This window comes from Monodon monoceros, unplaced genomic scaffold (genome assembly GCF_005190385.1).
Source record: "Monodon monoceros isolate NGI ecotype Baffin Bay Population unplaced genomic scaffold, NGI_Narwhal_1 Super_Scaffold_18, whole genome shotgun sequence".
In the NCBI taxonomy this organism is placed as follows: Eukaryota; Metazoa; Chordata; class Mammalia; order Artiodactyla; family Monodontidae; genus Monodon; species Monodon monoceros.
In genome coordinates this window covers 99,462,818-99,483,705 of record NW_021703774.1, presented here as the reverse complement: position 1 = coordinate 99,483,705, position 20,888 = coordinate 99,462,818, and the positions used below count along the sequence as shown (strand labels likewise).

The 20,888-nt window shown below is 34.2% G+C and overlaps 1 protein-coding gene across 8 annotated transcripts in view; it reads left to right on the top strand.

The window, feature by feature from the left end:
* CCDC18 (coiled-coil domain containing 18) overlaps window positions 1-20,888 on the top strand; it is a 117,905-nt gene that overhangs the window by 42,854 nt on the left and 54,163 nt on the right. For 7 of the 8 annotated variants that reach the window (XM_029228829.1, XM_029228830.1, XM_029228832.1 and 4 more), the window contains 3 exons: window positions 11,556-11,690; window positions 11,863-11,940; window positions 16,524-16,640. In XM_029228829.1, the coding sequence (XP_029084662.1) occupies window positions 11,556-11,690; window positions 11,863-11,940; window positions 16,524-16,640 (330 nt within the window). The remainder of the gene's footprint in view (window positions 1-11,555; window positions 11,691-11,862; window positions 11,941-16,523; window positions 16,641-20,888) is intronic. The other variant, XM_029228833.1, reaches the window with a different exon arrangement.

Here is a 20,888-nt window from a genome sequence, read left to right as displayed (position 1 = left end):
TCCCGAAACCATCCCCCCCACCCCCGTCCGTGGAAAAAGTGTCTTCCACGAAACCAGTCCCTGGTGCCAAAAAGGTTGGGGACTGCTGCTGTAAAGGATTAACATGAGGGGTCTTGAGAGTGAAGGAATCATTCTGTATCCTTATTGTGATGGGAGTTTTATGAATCTATGCATGTATTAAAAAACCTCAGAATCATACACCCAAAAAATGAATGTAAATGAAGTTTTAGAAAGTCTCCCACCCTAGAATCATTGTTACAATCTTAGTTTATGTCTTTTAGACCAGTTTCTCTGCATCTTTGCATACTTACATGTTTATAGTACACATATACACAAACACACGTAAACAATTTTTAATAGCTTCGTTTTACAGAATTATTGCTATTTGACTTTTCTGTTTTTTAGGATTATAATTAATTTTCAGTAAACTTTATTGTAAACTATTTTTTTCTTATTTTAGAATATTATTTTATAATAGAGTCTCAAAAATGGAACTACTGACTCAGAAGATAAAAAATATTTTTCAGATGAGTTTATCCCTGATAAATCCTTCAAAGTTTAATTTGAAAATGGCAGAAATTCTAGGAAGATATTATATTTGATATCTCAAATACTGAACTGCTGCAGAGAATTGGCATGATAGGTCTGTCCAAGGGCCTACTTGATAATTGTTGGGTCAGCTTCTATGAAAATCTATGGTTATAACATCATTTAGTCTTGTTTATTCATAAAATTAATTTTAATATATTCATGTTTTAAGAAAAAATTCTAAAGTTATTTAATATTTTTCAAACTTTTTATTGTGGTTCGTATTATCAGTATTAGTGTTATTGGTGTTATAATTTATGTTATCTTAACTATTTTTAAGTGTACAGTGGTATTAAATACATTAACATTGTTGTGCAACCATCACCACCATTTATCCTCATAATTCTTCTCATCTTGTAGAACTGAATCTCTGTACTCATTAGAGTACACAATAACTCCCTATTCTCCTCTCCCCCCAACTCTTGGCAATCAGTATTCTACTTTCTGTGTCTGTGATTTTGCCTTCTCTAAGTACCTCATGTAAGTGAAATCATATAGTATTTGTCTTTTTATGACTGGTTTGTTTCACTTAGCATAATGTCCTCAAGGTTCATCCATGTTGCAGCATATTGCAGAATTTCCTTCCTTTGTAAGGCTGAATAATATTCCATTGTATGTACATAGCACATTTTGCTTATCCATTCATCTGTTGATGGCCACTTGGTTTGTTTCCACATTTTAGCTGTTGTGAATGATGCTGCTATGATCATGCGGGTGTACAAATATCTCTTTGAGACCCTGCTTTAAGTTATTTTGAGTATACATGCACAAGTGGAATTGCTGATAATATGGTAATTCTGTTTTTAATTTTTTGAGGACCAACCATACTGATTTCTACAGCAGCTATACCATATTACATTCCCACCAACAGCGCTCAAGTGTTCCAATTTATCCACATCCTTGTAAACACTTGTTTTCTGGTTTTTAACAGTAGCCATCCTAATGAGTGTGAGGTGGTATCTCATTGTAGTTTTGATTTGCATTTCCCTAATGATCAGTGATGCTGATAATCTTTTCATGTGCTTGTTGTCTAGTCATACAGCTTCTTTGGAGAAATGTCTATTTATTTCCTTTACCCATTTTTTAATAGGGTTGTTTTTATGTAGTTGTTGAGTTTTAGGACTTTTCCATATATTCTGGATATTGATCCCTTATCAAGGTGTGTGATTTGCAAATATTCTCTCCCATTCTGTGGGTTTCCTTTTTACTCTGTTGAGAGTGTCTTTGGATGCACAGAATATTATAATTTTCATGAAGTCCAGTTTGTCTATTTTTTCTTTTGTTGCCTATACCTTTGGTGTCATATTTAAGAAATTATTACCAAATCCAATGTTGTGAAGCTTTGGTTCTATGTTGTGAAGCTTTTGTTCTATGTTTCCTTCTAAGAGTTTTATTTTTTTAGGTCTTAATTTAGGTCTTTGGTCCATTTTGAGTTAATTTTTATATATGGTGCTAGCTGTGGGTCCAACTTCATTCTTTTGCATGTGGATATCCAGTTTTCTCAGCACCATTTGTTAAAAGGACTGTCCTTTCCCCCCACTGAATGATCTTGGCACCCTTGTCAAAATCATTTGACCATATATATGAGGATTTATTTCTGGGCTCTTAATTCTATTCCATTGGTCTATATGTCATATGCAAAATCACAGTTTTTATTACTGTAGCTTTGTAATAGATTTGAAATCAGGAAGTGAGGGTCCTCCAGTTTTGTTCATTTTCAAGATTGTTTTGGCTGTTCAGGGTCCCTTGAGATTTCATATGAATTTTAGGATGGGTTTTTCTGTTTCAGCAAAAAATGTCATTGGGATTTTGCTAGGGATTGTATTGCATTGGGTAATATTGACACTTTAACAATATTAAGTCTTCTAATCCATGAACATGTAATATGTTTTTATTTATTTACATTTTCTTCAATTCTTTTCATCAGTGTTTTGTAATTTTAATTGTACAAGTCTTTCACCTCCTTGGTTAATTCCTAAGTATTTTATTCTTTTTGATACTATTGTAAATGAAATTGTTTTTGTAATTTTCTTTTCAGACTGTTCATTGTTCACATATAGGAATGCAACTGACTTTTGTGTGTTGAATTTCATCCTCTACTTTTCTGATTTCATTTATCAGTTCTAATAGTTTTATTATGTGAAATCTTTAGGGTGTTCTGTGTATTAGATCGTATCATCTACCAATAGATAATTTTACTTCTTCCTTTCCAACTTGGATGTCTTTTATTTCTTTTTCTTGCCTAATTGCTCTGGCTTGAACTTCCAGTATTATGTTGAATAAAAGTGGTGAGAGGGGCATCCTTTTCTTGTTCTGAGGATAGAGGAAAAGCTTTCAATCTTTCACCATTAAGTATGTTAGCTGTAGGTTTTTCATATAAGGCTTTTATTATGTGAAGGTAGTTTCCTTCTGTTCCTAATTTGTTGAGAGTGTTTATCATGATAGGGTGTTGAATTATGTCAGATGTTTTTTCTGCATCAATTGAGATGCTCATGTGTTATTTTTTCTTTCATTCTGTTGATATTGCACATAACATTGATCAATTTTCATTGCATTCCAGGAATAAATTCCCCTTGGTCACTGTGTTTAATCCTTTTACTATGCTGCTGAATTTGGATTGTTAGTATTGTGTTGAGGATTTTTGCATCAGTGCTCATAACAGATATTTGTCTGTAGTTTTCTTTTCTTGTAGTGTCTGGGTTTCGTATCAGGTTAATGCTGGTCTTACAGTATTAGGCAGTATTCTCTCCTTAATTTTTTGGAAACATTTGAGGAGGATTGGTATTAGTTCTTTTTTATGTGTTTGGTAGAATTCATCAATAAAGCAAGCAGGTTCAAGGCTTTTCTTAGTTGGGAGATTTTTGATTTCCCATTCAATCTCCTTACTATTTATAGGTCTGTTTAGATTATCTATTTCTTCATGATAGAGTCTTTGTAGGTTTTGTGTTTCTAGGAATTTGTCCATTTCATCTAGATTATCCAACTTGTTGGTATATAATTATTCATTGTACTTTCTTATGATCTTTTTTTATTTCTGTAGAATTGATAGTAATATTCCTACTTACATTTCTGATATTGGTAATACTGAGTCCTCTTTTTTTGACCACCTAGCTAAAGATTTGTCAATTTTGTTTATTTTTTTGAAGAACCAATTTTTCATTTCATTGATATTCTTCATTGTTTTTCTGTTCTCTATTTTGTTGATCTTTACTGTAATCTTTATTATTCCTTCTGCTAGCTTTGGGTTTATTCTGTTCTTCTTTTTCCTTATGTTTTAAAGTTAGGTTATTGACTTGAGATCTTCCTTGTTTTTTAATGTAAGCATTTATAGCTATAAATTACCCGCTAAACATTGTTTTTGCTGAGTCCTGTAAGTTTTCGTAAGTTGTGTTTTTGTTTTCATTCATTTCTAAGTAGTTTCTAATTTCCCTTGTGAATTCTTCTTTGATTCATTGGTTATTTTTAAATGTATTGTTTAATAAATATCACAATTTTGTGAATTTTCCAGTTTTCCTTTTGTTGTTGATTTCTTACTTCATCTCATTGTGGTTGGAGAATGTACTTTATATGATATCTGTCTTGTAAAATTTATTGAGACTTAAATTTGTAGCCTAACATATTGTCTATCCTGGAAAATATCCAATGTGCACTTGAGAAGAATGTATATTGTTTTGGGGTTGAGTGAGCTGTGTATGTCTATTAAATATGATTTGTTTATTGTGTTGAGTCCTCTCTTTTCTTACTTATATTCTCTCTGGTTGTTCTACATATTATTGAGAATAGACTATTGAAGTCTTCAAGTACTGTTGTAGAACTGTCTATTTTTCACTTCAATACTGTCTGTTTTTGCTTCATATATTTTGAAAGTCTGTCTTTGGTGTATAAGTGTTTGTAATAGTTATATCTTATTGCTATATTGTAATAACCTTATATTAATATATATTATCTGTCTTTGTCTCATAATCTTTTTAAATTTAAAGTACGATTTGCCTGATATTACTATAGCTATCCCTGCTCCCTTTTAGTTACCATTTGCGTGGACTATCTTTTCCCATCCTTTCATTTTTTATCTATTAGTATGTTTGGATCTAAAATGAGTCTCTTATCATAAATGGGTGTTGAATTTTGTCAAAAGCTTTTTCTGCATGTATTGAGATGATCATATGGTTTTTATTCTTCAATTTGTTAATATAGTGTATCACATTGATTGATTTGTGTATATTGAAGAGTCTTTGCATCCCTGGGATAAATCCCACTTGATCATGGTATATGATCCTTTTAATGTGTTGTTGGATTCTGTTTGCTGGTATTTTGTTGAGGATTTTTGTATCTAAATTCATCAGTGATATTGGTCTGTAATTTTCTTTTTTTGTAGTATCTTTGTCTCTGGTTTTGGTATCAGGGTGATGGTGACCTCATAGAATGAGTTTGGGAGTGTTCCTTCCTCTGCAATTTTTTGGAAGAGTTTGAGAAGGATGGGTGTTAGCTGTTCTCTAAATGTTTGGTAGAATTCACCTGTGAAGCCATCTGGTCCTGGACTTTTATTTGTTGGAAGATTTTTAATCACAGTTTCAATTTCATTACTTGTGATTGGTCTGTTCATATTTTCTATTTCTTCCTGGTTCAGTCTTGGAAGGTTATACCTTTCTAAGAATTTGTCCGTTTCTTCCAGGTTGTCCATTTTATTGGCATACAGTTGCTGGTAGTAGTCTCTTAGGATGCTTTGTATTTCTCCGCTGTCTGTTGTAACTTCTCCTTTTTCATTTCTAATTTTCTCGATTTGAGTCCTCTCCCTCTTTTTCTTGATGAGTCTGGCTAATGGTTTATCAATTTTGTTTATCTTCTCAAAGAACCAGCTTTTAGTTTTATTGATCTTTGCTATTGTATTCTCTTGTTTCTATTCCATTTATTTCTCCTCTGATCTTTATGAGTTCTTTCCTTCCGCTAACTTTGGGTTTTGTTTGTTCTTCTTTCTCTAGTTCCTTTAGGTGTAAGGTTAGATTGTTTATTTGAGATTTTTCTTGTTTCTTGAGGTAGGCTTGTATAGCTATAAACTTCCCTCTTAGAACTGCTTTTGATGCATCCCATAGGTTTTGGATCGTCATGTTTGTTTGTTTGTTTGTTTGTTTTAGTTTTGGCCGCATTGGGTGTTCGTTACTGTGTGTGGGCATTCTCTAGTTGTGGCGAGCGGGGGCTACTCTTCATTGCGGTGCATGGGCTTCTCAATGTGGGGGCTTCTCTTGTTGTGGAGCACGAGCTCTAGGCACACAGACTTTGGTAGTTGTGGTGCACGGGCTTAGTTGCTCTGCAGCACGTGGGATCTTCCCGGACCAGGGCTCGAACCCGTGTGCCCTGCATTGGCAGGCGGATTCTTAACCACTGTGCCACCAGGGAAGTCCCAGATCGTCGTGTTTTCATTGTCATTTGTCTCTACGTATTTTTTTATTTCTTCTGTGATCTCTTGGTTATTTAGTAACGTATTGTTTAGCCTCCATGTGTTTGTGTTTTTTACATTTTTTTTCCCTGTAATTCATTTCCAATCTCATAGCGTTGTGGTCAGATGCTTGATATGATTTCAGTTTTCTTAAATTTACTGAGGCTTGATTTGTGACCCAGGATGTGATCTATCCTGGAGAACGTTCGTGCGCACTTGAGAAGAAAGTGTAATCTGCTGTTTTTGGATGGAATGTCCTATAATATTAATTAAATCTATCTGGTCTATTGTGTCATTTAAAGCTTCTGTTTCCTTATTTTCATTTTGGATGATCCATCCATTGGTGTCAGTGAGGTGTTAAAGTCCCCCACTATTATTGTGTTACTGTCAGTTTCGTCTTTTATAGCTGTTAGCAGTTGCCTTATGTACCGAGGTGCTCGTATGTTGGGTGCATATATATTTATAATTGCTATATCTTCTTCTTGGATTGATCCCTTGATCATTATGTAGTGTCCTTCCTTGTCTCTTGTAACATTCTTTAAAGTCTATTTTATCTCCAGAAAGTGGACATAGAGGGAACCTACCGCAACATAATAAAGGCCATATATGACAAACCCACAGCAAACATCATTCTCAATGGTGAAAAACTGAAAGCATTTCCTCTAAGATCAGGAAAAAGACAAGGATGTCCACTTTCACCACTCTTATTCAACATAGTTTTGGAAGTCCTAGCCACGGCAATCAGAGAAGAAAAAGAAATAAAAGGAATACAAGTTGGAAAAGAAGAAGTAAAACTGTCACTGTTTGCAGATGACATGATACTATACATAGAGAATCCTAAAGATGCCACCAGAAAACTAGTAGAGCTAATCAATGAATTTGGTATAGTTGCAGGATGCAAAATTAATGCACAGAAATCTCTTGCATTCCTATACACTAATGATGAAAAATCTGAAAGAGAAATTAAGGAAACACTCCCATTTACCACTGCAACAAAAAGAATAAAATACCTAGGAATAAACCTACCTAGGGAGACAAAAGACCTGTATGCAGAAAACTATAAGACACTGATGAAAGAAAGGTGATACCAACAGATGGAGACATATACCATGTTCTTGGATTGGAAGAATCAATATTGTGAAAATGACTATACTACCCAAAGCAATCTACAGGTTCAATGCAATCCCTATCAAATTACCAATGGCATTTTTTACAGACCTAGAATAAAAAGTCTTAAAATTTATATGGAGACACAAAAGACCCCGAATAGCCAAAGCAGTCTTGAGGGAAAAGAACGGAGCTGGAGGAATCAGACTCCCTGACTTCAGACTATACTACAAAGCTACAGTAATCAAGACAATATGGTATTGGCACAAAAACAGAAACGTAGATCAGTGGAACAAGATAGAAATCCCAGAGGTAAACCCATGCACCTGTGGTCAACTAATCTATGACAAAGGAGGCAAGGATACACAATGGAGAAAAGACAGTCTCTTCAATAAGTGGTGCTGGGAAAACTGGACAGCTACATGTAAAAGAATGAAATTAGAACATTCCCTAACACCATACACAAAAATAAACTCAAAATGGATTCGAGACCTAAATGTAAGACTGGACACTATGAAACTCTTAGAGGAAAACATAGGAAGAACACTCTTTGACATAAATCACAGCAAGATCCTTTTTGATCCACCTCCTAGAGTAATGGAAATAAAAACAAAAATAAACAAATGGGACCTAATGAAACTTAAAAGCTTTTTCACACCAAAGGAAACCATAAACAAGACGAAAAGACAACCCTCAGAATGGGAGAAAATATTTGCAAACGAATCAACGGACAAAGGATTAATCTCCAGGGCTTCCCTGGTGGCGCAGTGGTTGAGAGTCCGCCTGCCGATCCAGGGGACACGGGTTCGTGCCCCGGTCCAGGAAGATCCCACATGCCGCGGAGCGGCTAGGCCCATGAGCCATGGCCGCTGAGCCTGCACGTCCAGAGCCTGTGCTCCACAACGGGAGAGGCCACAACAGTGAGAGGCCCACATACCGCAAAAAAAAAAAAAAAAAAGATGAATCTCCAAAATATATAAACAGCTCATGCAGCTCAACATTAAAGAAAGCAACAACCCAATCCAAAAATGCGCAGAAGACCTAAATAGACATTTCTCCAAAGAAGACATACAGATGGCCAAGAAGCACATGAAAAGCTACTCAACATCACTAATTATTAGAGAAATGTAAATCAAAACTACAATGAGGTATCACCTCACACCAGTTAGAATGGGCATCATCAGAAAATCTACAAACAACAAATGCTGGAGAGGGTGTGGAGAAAAGGCAACCCTCTTGCACTGTTGGTGGGAATGTAAATTGATACAGCCACTATGGAGAACAGTGTGGAGGTTCCTTAAAAAACTAAAAATAGAATTACCATATGACCCAGCAATCCCACTACTGCAGAGAAAACCATAATTCAAAAAGACACATGCACCCCAATGTTCATTGCAGCACTATTTACAATAGCCAGGTCACGGAAGCAACCTAAATGCCTATCCATACACGAATGGATAAAGAAGTTGTGGTACATATATACAATGGAATATTACTCAGCCATAAAAAGGAACGAAATTGGGTCATTTGTTGAGACGTGGATGGATCTAGAGACTGTCATACAGAGTGAAGTCAGAAAGAGAAAAACAAATATCGTATATTAACGCATGTATGTGGAACCTAGAAAAATGGTACAGATGAACCGGTTTCCAGGACAGAAGTTGAGACACAAATGTAGAGAACAAACGTATGGACACCAAGGGGGGAAAGCCGCAGGGGGATGGGGATGGTGGTTTGATGAATTGGGCTATTGGGATTGACATGTATACACTGATGTGTATAAAATTAATGACTAATAAGAACCTGCTGTATAAAAAAATAAATAAAATTCAAAAAAATAAAATGAGTGTCTTGCAGACAACATATAGGTGGATGTGTGCTTTTCTCCATTCTACCAATCTGTGCCTCGGAGAGTTTAATCCATTTACATTTAAAGTAATTACTGATAAGGAGGGACTTCTGTCATCTTGCTTTTCTTTTTCTATATGCCTTCTAGCTTTTTTATCCCTCTTTTCCTACATTACTGTCTTCTTTTGAATTTAGTTGATTTTTTGTACTGAAATTTTAAAATTCATTTCCATTTGTCTATATTTTATGGCTATTTTCTTTGTGGTTACCATGGGGATTACATTTAACATCCTAAAGTTATAACACTCTAATTTGAATTTATGCCACTCTAATTTCAAAAACTCTATTCCTTTATAGCTTTATCTCCACACGTTTTGTCACAAACTTACGTCTTTGTACATTGTGTGCCCCAAGACAAACTGGTAATTCCTTCAAAAGGATTAGTCTCTTTTGTAGAAAACAAGATTTGGAGTCACAAACTAAAGTTACAGTAATACTAACTTTTGACTAATAACTTTTTTTTCCTTTATATGTATTAGTCTCTTAAATCATTTAGAAAACAAAAAGTGGAAGTTACAATCCATTGTTACGATAATGTTAGGCTTTACAATTGCCCATGTATTTATCTTTATGAAGATTTTAATTTCTCGTATGACTTCAGGTTACTATCTAGTGTTCTTTCATTTCACCTTACAGAATTCCCTTGAGTATTTCTAGCGGGACATGTCTAATGGTCACAGCCTCCCTCAACTTTTACCTGAGAATGTCTTAATTCCTCCCTCACTTTTGAAGAACAGTTTTGCCAGATAGAGGATTCTTCATGGACAGTTATTTTTTTTCTTTTGAATATCAGCCTACTGTCTCCTGACCCTCAAAGTTTCTGATGAGAAATCTGCATGTAATCTTATTGAGGATCCCTTATATGTGATGATTTGCTTATCTCTTGCTGCTTCAAGATTCTCTCTTTGTCATTGTCTTTTTCTTATTCTTTTTTTTTTTTGTCTGTGCCACGTGGCCTGTGGGACCTTAGTTCCCCGACCAGGGGGCCAGGGATCAAACCCGTGCCCCCTGTGTTGGGAGCTTGGAGTCTTAATCACTAGACCACCAGGGAAGTTCTTGTCATTGTCTTTTGAAAGTTTGATTATAATGTGTCTCATTGTGGGTCTTTTTGAGTTCAACTTACTTGGATTTTGTTGAGATTCTTGGATGTTTATATCATTATTTCATCAAATTTGGGACATTTTCAGTCATTATTTCTTCAAATATTGTCTCTCTCTTTCTCCCTTCCTTCTGGGACTTCCATGATGTGCATACTGGTGTGCTTGATGGTGTCCAACAGGTCCCTTATGTTCTGTTCACTTTCTTCAATCTTTTTTCTTTCTGTTCCTCTAATTTCTGATGTGTAATTTATTTTCATTTGAGTGTTTTCATTTCACAGTTCTTTGGTTTTAGTATTTTCTAGTTAACCTGTTGCTGCTATTATCACATATGTATAATTTTTATATACTTGTGTATATAGTATGCACAAATATACATATAAACATATCAGTTTACTCATGTTTTGTCTTCACAAAAGTTTTTTGGACATTTGATAACACCAGTCAATTAGTGGTGAAGTTGTAAGGAGTGAGACTTACACATTTCTAGTGAAAGTATAAATTTTGATGCACTTTGAAGAGAAATACCTAATGAAGTTAGAAATGTGCATATCCTACAACCAGGAAGTCCACTTCTAGGTGGTATGTTGTAAAGAAACCCCCATACATGTGTATAAAGAGACATGTACAAAGGATGTTATTGTAACATCATAATAGTGAAAAAGCAATATCTAACTGTTTCTGAGTAGAAGAGTGAACAAACTAGTTTGTTGTTACGATGGAATACTGTATTATCATAAAAATATGAACTAGATCCACATATGGATACATGGATAAATATTTAAAACAATATTAAGAGAAAAAAATAAGTTGCTGAAACTTGCAAAAGTGTTGATATTGTCTGTGTGAATTTTCAAAACAAAATTATGTTACATATTGTTCATGGATCTACATATATAGTTAAAAGCACAAAAAACATGTATGAGAATGAAACATACCAGAGAATGATATAGAACAATTTCAACATAGTATTGGTGAGGGAGGGAACATAGTATTGGTGAGGGAGGGAAGGGATAAGATATGGACTTGTGATTTCATTTTTTCTCTAAAAGGAGAGAAACTGAAGGAAATTTGGCAAAATACAATAAGCTATGTAATTTCAGTAGTAATTTAAATTGTGAGTGTTATGTTTTTTTCTGTGTACAGTTGACCCTTGAACAATTTGGGAGTTAGGGGTGCCAACCCTGTGCAGTTGAAAATCCACATATAACTTTACAGTCAACCCTTCCTTTCCATAGTTCCCATCTGTGAATTCAGCCAACCGCTGATGGTGTAGTGCTGTAGTACATATTTATTGAAAAGAATCCATGTATAAGTGGACTCAGTTTAAAACTGTCTTGTTCAAGGGTTGACTGTATTTAAAATGTTTCAAATTAAAAAAAATTAATATGAAAATTAATAAATCCTGTTTCTATGTTTAGCTTGAATCTCAACTAGAGAAAAAAGAACAACAATTTAAAGAACAAGAAAAGACAATATCCATGTTGCAGCAAGATATAATATGTAAACAACATCACCTTGAATCACTAGACAGACTCTTGACGGAAAGCAAAGGGGTAAAATCATCTTTATAAAAAAGTGCTGTTTAAAAGCTGACCAATATTTTAAGTTTATGTTTCTTTAACATACCTTTAATTCTAGTCAAATCAGTTGTTTAACAACCTGTTACTAATGCTAAAATATTTATACACGTACGTATATTTTTGCTACCAATCTGTATGTTTTCAGGAAATGGAAAAGGAAAATATGAAGAAAGATGAAGCTTTGAAAATATTACAGAACCAAGTATCTGAAGAAACAATCAAGGCTAGTATGCTAATACTTTAAAAATTTTTCTTTTTTTTCTTAATGGAGACATTCCTGTGGCTTTTTAGTTTTCTCTATAAATTGTAAAAAAAAGTTTACATAAAAATAAAGTGGTAAAAATTTTACCTAAGTCAATGAACTTAGTTTCTTTAAGTAGTATATTTTTCATTGTGAATTATGATCTTAATTATTTGATAGTTGATAATCTAGTCTGTAGATTATCTAACTTTTCTTTTTATAATACCTTAAGAAAGATTTTTTAACAAAAAATGTGTTTTTTAAACTGTAGCTACTTACTAACGTTACCAGTAAAAAAATTAACAAAGGAAGTGAAGAGAGGTGAAACTATAAACAATACAGTTTTGCTTCTTTTTACTAGTTCTGCTATATGATTAAATAGGGAATAAATCCAGAATTTTGGGGTAAAATACAGTTTTGTGGCTAGGATAACCTTATGGTTAAAAGTATGGGCTTTGAAGCTAAACTGACTTAGGTTTTAGTTCTGGCTTCAGTGTACTTATTAACTGACTGTAACCTTGGCTAGGTTATTTAAACTCTGAACGTTAATTTCGTCATCAGTAAAATAGGGATCACAATGCCCTAGAAGAGGGTGGGTTTGAGGATTAAATGAAATGAGGTACATAAAATACTTAACACATACTAAGTTACTCAGAGTTTGCTAAGTAATTACCATATATTCAGTGTTTTCTTCTTTGCATTTTTAGTGCTAAAAATAGCTTCAAATATGCTGTGACCTTCATTCTGTTACATATGGATTAAATATAAAGGATATTTTAAAAATCCAATGTTATTTACTTTTTGCCTAGTACTCTGTTTTTCATCCATTTTGTGACCATGTATACCCTCGTAAACCCAATTATATGTTTATCCATAACTTTCCTATAGTATTCTCCAAAACTTTTAACATTTAATGCCATGTCAGTTCATTTCCTCATGTAAAAATAACCTCTAAGATCATTAATATTTAAAAAATCATTATTGTACAAAGGTTGTAGGCATGATATAATTTCATTTAAAAAAATCCATCTTGCCACTTAACTCCTGTTTTTCATTAAATTACCTAACACATCTAGCCAGTCATCTGGTAAGTTATTTTCATTTGTTAATAATCAGATATGAGACAGGAAGGAAATCAGCTAAAGAATGAATTATGATGTTAGGTTTTATTCCTTTGGTACCTTTAGTAGATTTGCTTTCATTGAAGCTATACTAAATGATTCTTTTCTTTCTTTCTTTTTCTTTTTTTTTTTTTTCTTTTTCTTTGAGATGCACTGTGCAGTCTGTGGGATCTTAGTTCCCTGCCAGGGGTGGAACCTGGGCCCTCAGCAGCGAAAGCACCAAGTCCTAACCAGTTGACTGCCAGGGAATTCCCTAAATGATTCTAACATATCAAATAGAAGTTTGAAGTATATTCCTCTTTTCTTGATTATGTCATTACCACCTTCTTTCTTGACTTTTGGCCATGTCCTTCTGCATGCCTCAGTTTGTTCTTTGCATAAAAATTTTGAAATTTTCTATGTGCAGGAGAGTTATAAGGATCTATAAGTTTAAACTTATATCACTTATAGAAGTATGATAATGATAGCTGGAAGACTGATGGGAAGTTTATGAACTGGTAACAAAAAAACCAATAAATTAAAGCAATTATGTTAGCTGCTATTAAATAGAAAATTGAGAAGGTACTTATTAGCGATTTCATTTGTTTATTTTATTTGTTTTGCTTTGGTTTTATTTTCCACTCTAGATTTTTGTGTGTGTTTTATTTCCCCAAAGAAAGTTAAAGTTATAAATAGAAAAAAAAATAAACAAAGACTAGCTTAGGTGCTTCTGTTGAAAGTAGGTAGCGTAGAGCCCCTATGTGGTTGCCTCCAGAATATGCCCCCGAGGAGGTTCTTTGGTTTAGCAGAGCAGTGTCTTTGTTTTGATTCTATTCATTCATGTACATATATATACATGTATATTTATGAGTGGTTTGTACACAGTGAATGATGTTTATTTGTATGAGATTTAGAGTCTCAAGCTCTTTGTTCAAATGAGAATTCCAACAGAGTAGTAGATGTTTTGGTTTTTATTATTTATTAGTTTTAATTTATTTTTAATTAAGTTTTATTATAAAAAGTTTCAAACCTACAAAATGAAAGACTAGTACAGAGAACAGCTGTGTCCTTTCATTTAGATTTACTGTCTTTTAAACTCTAACCATACTCACTTCATCTCTCTGCACACACATGCACATGCCTTCTTGCACATGCACCCACCCAGTCCCACCGCCACTCACACATTTCCTTTTTGCTAGTCCACCTGTGAGAAGGCTGCAGATGTCATGATACTTTACACCCTTAATACTTAAACTTGGGTCTCATATGTATAGAAACTTTCTCCTACCTGATTACACCATCTCTATACACCACAGAAAGTCAACATTAATTCAGTAACACTATTCAACATACTGTCCATACTGAAAATTTCCCAATTATTTAAAAATGTTCTTAATAATCTTGCTACTCAAAGCATGGTCTAGCAGCATCACTATCACCCGGGAACTTGTTTGACTTGCAGAATATCTGATCTACTGAACAGAGCTGGGACTAAAGTGAAGCAAGGGAGTGCCTCTGGCATACAATTTAAGGAGACATTTATTCTCCAGGTTGTACAAGTGAAGGGTAGGCATTTGCATGATCCTGAGAGTGAGTACCTCCTTAAACTTTGAGCCCTAGAACCTCCTTTGTCTCACCCTAGACCTGGCTCTGGTTCTGAATTAAGGTGTCCAGGTGATTTGTGTGAACATTAAATTGTGAGAAACACTACTTTAGCTTGTTCCTTTTCTTTCCCCAATTTAGAATGCAGTCATAATTCATGTTTTGCTTTTGGCTTTTTAGATTCCCCTAAACTCACTGTCTCCTATTCTTCACGACACTGAATCTTTGGAAAAGTCTAGGTCAACCATAATAGCACACACACCACAATTGTGGATTATACTGTGGGTTATACAGTGTCCTTCCCACTGCTTCACATCAGGAGGCACATAATTTCACATCACCCCATTATTGGCTTTGCCAATCTTGACACCTATTATTTAAGGTGGTTACTGCCAGATCTCACTATTTTAAGGGCATAATTTTTCCTTTATTATTAATAAGCAATACATAGGGTGATTCTTTGAGGCCATGTTCAAAGTCCTGTCCCTCAACAAACTAATGACCAATGGTTTTAACATCTAGTGATGAATCTTGCCTGATTGAGTTTTTACGTTGTTAATTTTTATCACATGTGATGTTCTGACGGTCAGTTTTTTTTTTCTGTGTGTGGAAGATGATACAAGTACCAATGCTTATTCTCATGCTTAATAGAGAAAACCTGTAAATATTTATACCTCTCATAAAAGACTTTAAAAATTATTATTAGGGCAACAGTTTATTAACAAAGATAATTAATCAAAATTATAAGCTTTTTAACTGTTAATGGTTATATTCACAGGCTATAGGGACAGGCTTTGAAAACTGTGTCTTTCAGTTGTGTCTCTTTTTAGAAATAAGAGTTGCAAAGATAATTTCATGATGTAGAATAGTATCTGGAAGAGGGAACATTTTTCTTTTTCTCCTTATCTTGTTGAAATTTCTTTCACACTTTCATGACTACTTACTAGAATGCTATTAGTGTTGAGGAAAGAAAAAAAATACTCCCGAGAAGCTCAGAAATACAATAAGGAAAAGAAAGGAACAAGACAAGAATGAATCTTATTAACAGATGGGATGTGGAGCATGTGTGCAAATTCTGAAAAATTTTACTGAATTTGAGTTGCTCTTTGCTCATTCGCTCTTTAATGTTGAGGTAGCGTGAAGCATTTGCAGCTTTATGAACACTTGAACCAAGTTACATTGCTGCCTTTCTGAAAATGTTTTCACTGATTCAGAGCAAAAGCAGCCTTCTCCGTCTTACCTAAGTTTGTTTTTCATTAGCCAACAAAAACATTTCATTTTCTTAGTGACTTCAGCATATTCAGAATATTCACACTATAGCATTTTTAACACAATACTCCAGTTTGTACTCACTTTATTATTTTTCTTGATCAAGGGAACTTAAGGAATAGGTTTAAATACTGCTTACCTTTTTAGGTAAATGTTTCAGGGTGTCTGGCCTGCAGGTCCTTGACAATTGGCCCCAGTCTATCTTGCTAATCCCACCCTTCCAGTACCCATCTCTTAACAAATTCATGGTTTTGGTACCCTAAGCTCCTGCCAACTTCTTACCATTCCTTTTCACAGTGCTTTGTCTCTGAATGTACTCCCCTCTTCCTAGAATGCCCTTCTTCACTTGTTCATGTCCATTTATTCTTCAGGACTCCAGGTACTGGTTTCCTCTTTGGTTTCCTAGTTTGCAGTAATAATTAGTTTTCTAAATAAATCTCTTCTTTAATAGCATTTTATATCCTAAGTTGGACTGTATATTCACTGGTTGAAGCAGTGAGGTAACATTAGGAGATAACGCTGTAAAATATTGAGCATATAATAAGCACGCATTAGTACTGGTTGATTTTCCTTTTTTGCTTTTTTTCTGCTTAGGTCAGACAACTAGATTCAGCATTGGAAATTTGTAAGGAAGAACTTGCTTTGCATTTGAACCAATTGGAAGGAAATAAAGAAAAGTTTGAAAAACAGCTAAAGAAGAAATCTGAAGAAGTAAATTAACATTTCCTTTAAATATAGCATATTTTTCAAGTGATTTCTTTTTGAGATATTGTTTATTTTCAAGATACTTTAAAAGTACATTTTTATATAGCTGATATAAAAAAAATTTTCCAGTAAAACGTAAACTCCAATTTTATATTCTTTTTTAAAAAAATAAATTTATTTATTTATTTATGGCTGTGTTGGGTCTTCATTGCTGCTTATGGACTTTCTCTAGTTGAGGAGAGTGGGGGCTACTCTTCATTGCAGTGTGCGGGCTTCTCATTGCAGTGGCTTCTCTTGTTGCAGAGCATGGGCTCTAGGCACGCAGGCTTCAGCAGTTGTGGCATGCGGGCTCAGTAGATGTGGTGCACGGGCTCCAGAGTGCAGTCTCAGTAGTTGTGGTGCACGGGCTTAGCTGCTCTGCGGCATGTGGGATCTTCCCAGACCAGGGATCAAACCCATGTCCCCTGAATTCACAGGCGGATTCCCAACCACTATGCCACCATGGAAGTCCCCAATTTTATATTCTTTAAGAAACAAACATCATATGACATATAAAACACAAAATATGACACCTTAAAATTCTAATTCTATTACCTATTTTTAGGGAATCAGGAGATTATTGTTGATCACAGTAATTCTAATATAAAATGATTAACACTTAGAATATTGTTTTAGATTTAGAGGTATAAAATTCTTCAAAATTTTTCCATTTTGTTTTTTCTTCCTCTATTTGAAGGATTGAGAATTAGGTTTATAAATTCAACTTTCTTTATTGAGAAGAGTTTCTCAGATACTAGATAGAAGACTTTTCTTGAATTATCTTATTCATCTCTATATACTCATTGTCAACCACTTTGCTTTCAACATAATAGGTAGTCACTAAATATTTGCTGAAAGGAATAATCTTAATGAAGAATTCCTTTATTTCTTTGTTAGAATTTATAATATATATATTTAAACCTTAACTTCATGTTTAGAAATAATCAACAAATTGGACTTCCCTGGTGGCACAGTGGTTAAGAATCCGCCTACCAATGCAGGGGACACGGGTTCGAGCCCTAGTCCGGGAAGATCCCACATGCCACAGAGCAACTAAACCCGTGCGCCACAACTACTGAGCCTGCGCTCTAGAGCCTGCGAACCACAACTACTGAGCCTGTGTTCGACAACTACTGAAGCCCACACACCTAGAGCCTGTGCTCTGCAACAAGAGAAGCCAGCGCAATGAGAAGCTTGTGCACCGCAACGAAGAGTAGCCCTCGCTCGCTGGAACTAGAGAAAGCCTGGGCACAGCAACAAAGAACCAACACAGCCAAAGATAAAAAATAAATAAAATTTAAAAAAAAAAAAACGAACCTTTCTTTAAAAAAAAAAAAAGTCAACAAATCTTCATCAGAGATGCATCACAGGGCTTCCCTGGTGGCGCAGTGGTTGAGAGTCCGCCTGCCGATGCAGGGGACATGGGTTCATGCCCTGGTCCGGGACGATCCCACATGCCGCGGAGCGGCCAGGCCCGTGAGCCATGGCCGCTGAGCCTGCGCGTCCGCAGCCTGTGCTCCGCAACGGGAGAGGCCACAACGGTGAGAGGCCCGCGTACCACAAAAAAAAAAAAAAAAAAAAAGCATCACATAATTATATAACTTCAGAGGTTAAAACAAAAACTTTGTATTTTATATGGACCTGTCTTCTTCCTTCTACTTCCCCTCATGAAGGTTTTTATAGCATCTTTCACAGGTGGGCATATATTTCTGTATTCCAATATATGGAAATTAAACCACCTAAACTATAGATACTTATACTTTTTAGAATAGGAGTGTGATTTTTTTTTCCAGCGGGATCTTCTTTAAACCATTATTTAGGCATTTTTAAATTTTTATTTACTTATTTTTTGGCCGCACCCTGCAGCATGCGGGATCTTAATTCCCTGACCAGGGATCAAACCTATGCCACCTGCAGTGGGAGCTCAGAGTCTTAACCACTGGACTGCCAGGAAAGTCCCTATTTAGGCATTTAAATTCTATAGCCCTCACTGCACTCCAGCATAAATGGACTTGGCAGAGATGGAATCTGGAGACAGGCAGTGTTTGTAATCAGAGAGTTTGTTGAGTTTTAGAATTTGTATTCTTAGAAATAGCATCAGAGACTTGGGTGGATAAGAGGCATTTACCCAAAATGAACTTAGAACTTTTTTCAGAATAGCAGGAAGTATAAACCTAGGCTGGAACTGAATTAGAAATCAGAAATGGTAGTCATGTTTATACAACAATACTAGAGAAAAAGTAAGTAAGTAAATTAGAAAGATTTGCAGCCCTTTTATTGCTGATGAATTATTAGCTCAACTGCATGTGCATTGGCTTACTTACTTAAAAGATCATCTTTCACTTCTTCTTGTGTGTTGATAAGAAACATGGAGAAAAATCCAATTACTCTTTACCTTTTTTTTTTTTAGGTACCAATCCATACACTTATTTAGTTTTGGCTTATTTGTCTTTAGAGCAAATTATAATATCTTACAGAGAAAACTCTTTCTAATGCTGGTTAATAGAATTAATATAACAGCAGAGTTATGAGATTTTCATCATATGTAGCTAGGTTTTAGAAAATGTGATTTAATTCATAGTGCATCCATTCTGTTAGTAATACGTGATGTTATAAAGATATTTTACCAAATCAGTAGGCAGTCCCGAATCACATACTAGCTGAATAATTAAATGGCCCCAGAGCATATAGATAGAAAGCCAGCTGAAAGAACTACATGTTGATAACCCAACACACAAAGCTAATAAATATGCCCCTGAGTTTTTGCCTCAGGCAAATATTCTTTTCCATATGTTGAAATAAATAAATTTATGATGAAAATAATAGTGACTTGGGGGTCCTGAATTATTTTGAAAATATTTTAATTTGTATTAAAATGCTTTAAAAAGTGATAATGTATGTGTTCATGCAGAATTACATTGTCAACATGATAGAAGAAAATAAACACAAAATAGATGTGAATAAGCCAAAACATTTTCTGCGTAAAGCATTTATTCAACACGATCAGTCATTTTATTGATAAATGTCTTTATTCAAATTGATGGACTTAAATTTTGCAAAGTTGGCATTGTGTCAGTAACTTTTCTGGGTTATATTTTATTTTTTAGTAATAATCATGAGAGCGTTTTTGGATATACATTAATATTAGATAAAGCTAATTGTAAAGTAGATATTATAATGTAAATTCTACTTTCTTCTTGACTTTAATTATAAAATAATGAATTCTTTAGGAAAAGTTTATTCTCTGAATATGATAATAACTTAGTAGAGAATATAATGTCAAAACTATTTGTCTTATATTTACTTTTAAACTCAAGTGGAAGTTAAAGGGTAGTAGAGTGAAATGCCAGTATAAATTAGATAGATGTAGGTTAATTTTTGTGAATTAATATTTGTGATACAACTAATATGTTAGATACTTCAGTATTTTTAACGGAAATTATTTTGCTAGTGGCTAGATTACTAAAATAAATTTTTTAATTGTTCTTATGTGGTATGACTTTCTTAGTGTTTTGGTTAGACCTTATCTTTTTTCTAATAGTTTTTCTTATTTTAATACTTTGTCCATTTTTTTTTTTTGATTAGGAAAGTAAGTATAAGACAGCATGTTCCAGTAAACAAAGAATAGTATATAAACTTATAGGCAAGTCCGTTCTATATAAAATAAACTACAGCAGAGATGTGATCTGTAGTTTTCTCAGGAGCTAGCAGGAAAAACAAAACAGGTGTCACTGATACCTATTTACACTAAATAAATTATTTTCATACAGACAACATTAAGTAAAATAGATTAGCATTAAAAAGAATTATAATAATATTAGAAATTGGATAGTTGCCTGTTATATGTAAGGTTCTCTAAGTTTACAGTGTCATCATATAATGAAGAAGTTTGAAATTTAAGAGCTTCTTATCATAAGCAAAGGCTATTTGGCCCCTAAGCCTTTCATGATGCTGCTGAATATTCCACTGCTGTATAATTAGAAAAAACCAAGTCAGGATTCTTCTTCACTGTTTCTTAGGAGTTTAAAATTACTTTCTTCTGGATTGATATTTATTAGAAAGATTGTTTGCTTTAAAGGGATGGGTTTATTTTCCTTCATTTTAAAAAGTTATTACATAAGCAACAATAAGAAATCTTTTGAAGAAGATTTACTTACAATCCACTCTCTAATACTAATACTCTCTAATACTTTTCACTTTTCTATTTGCCTGAGT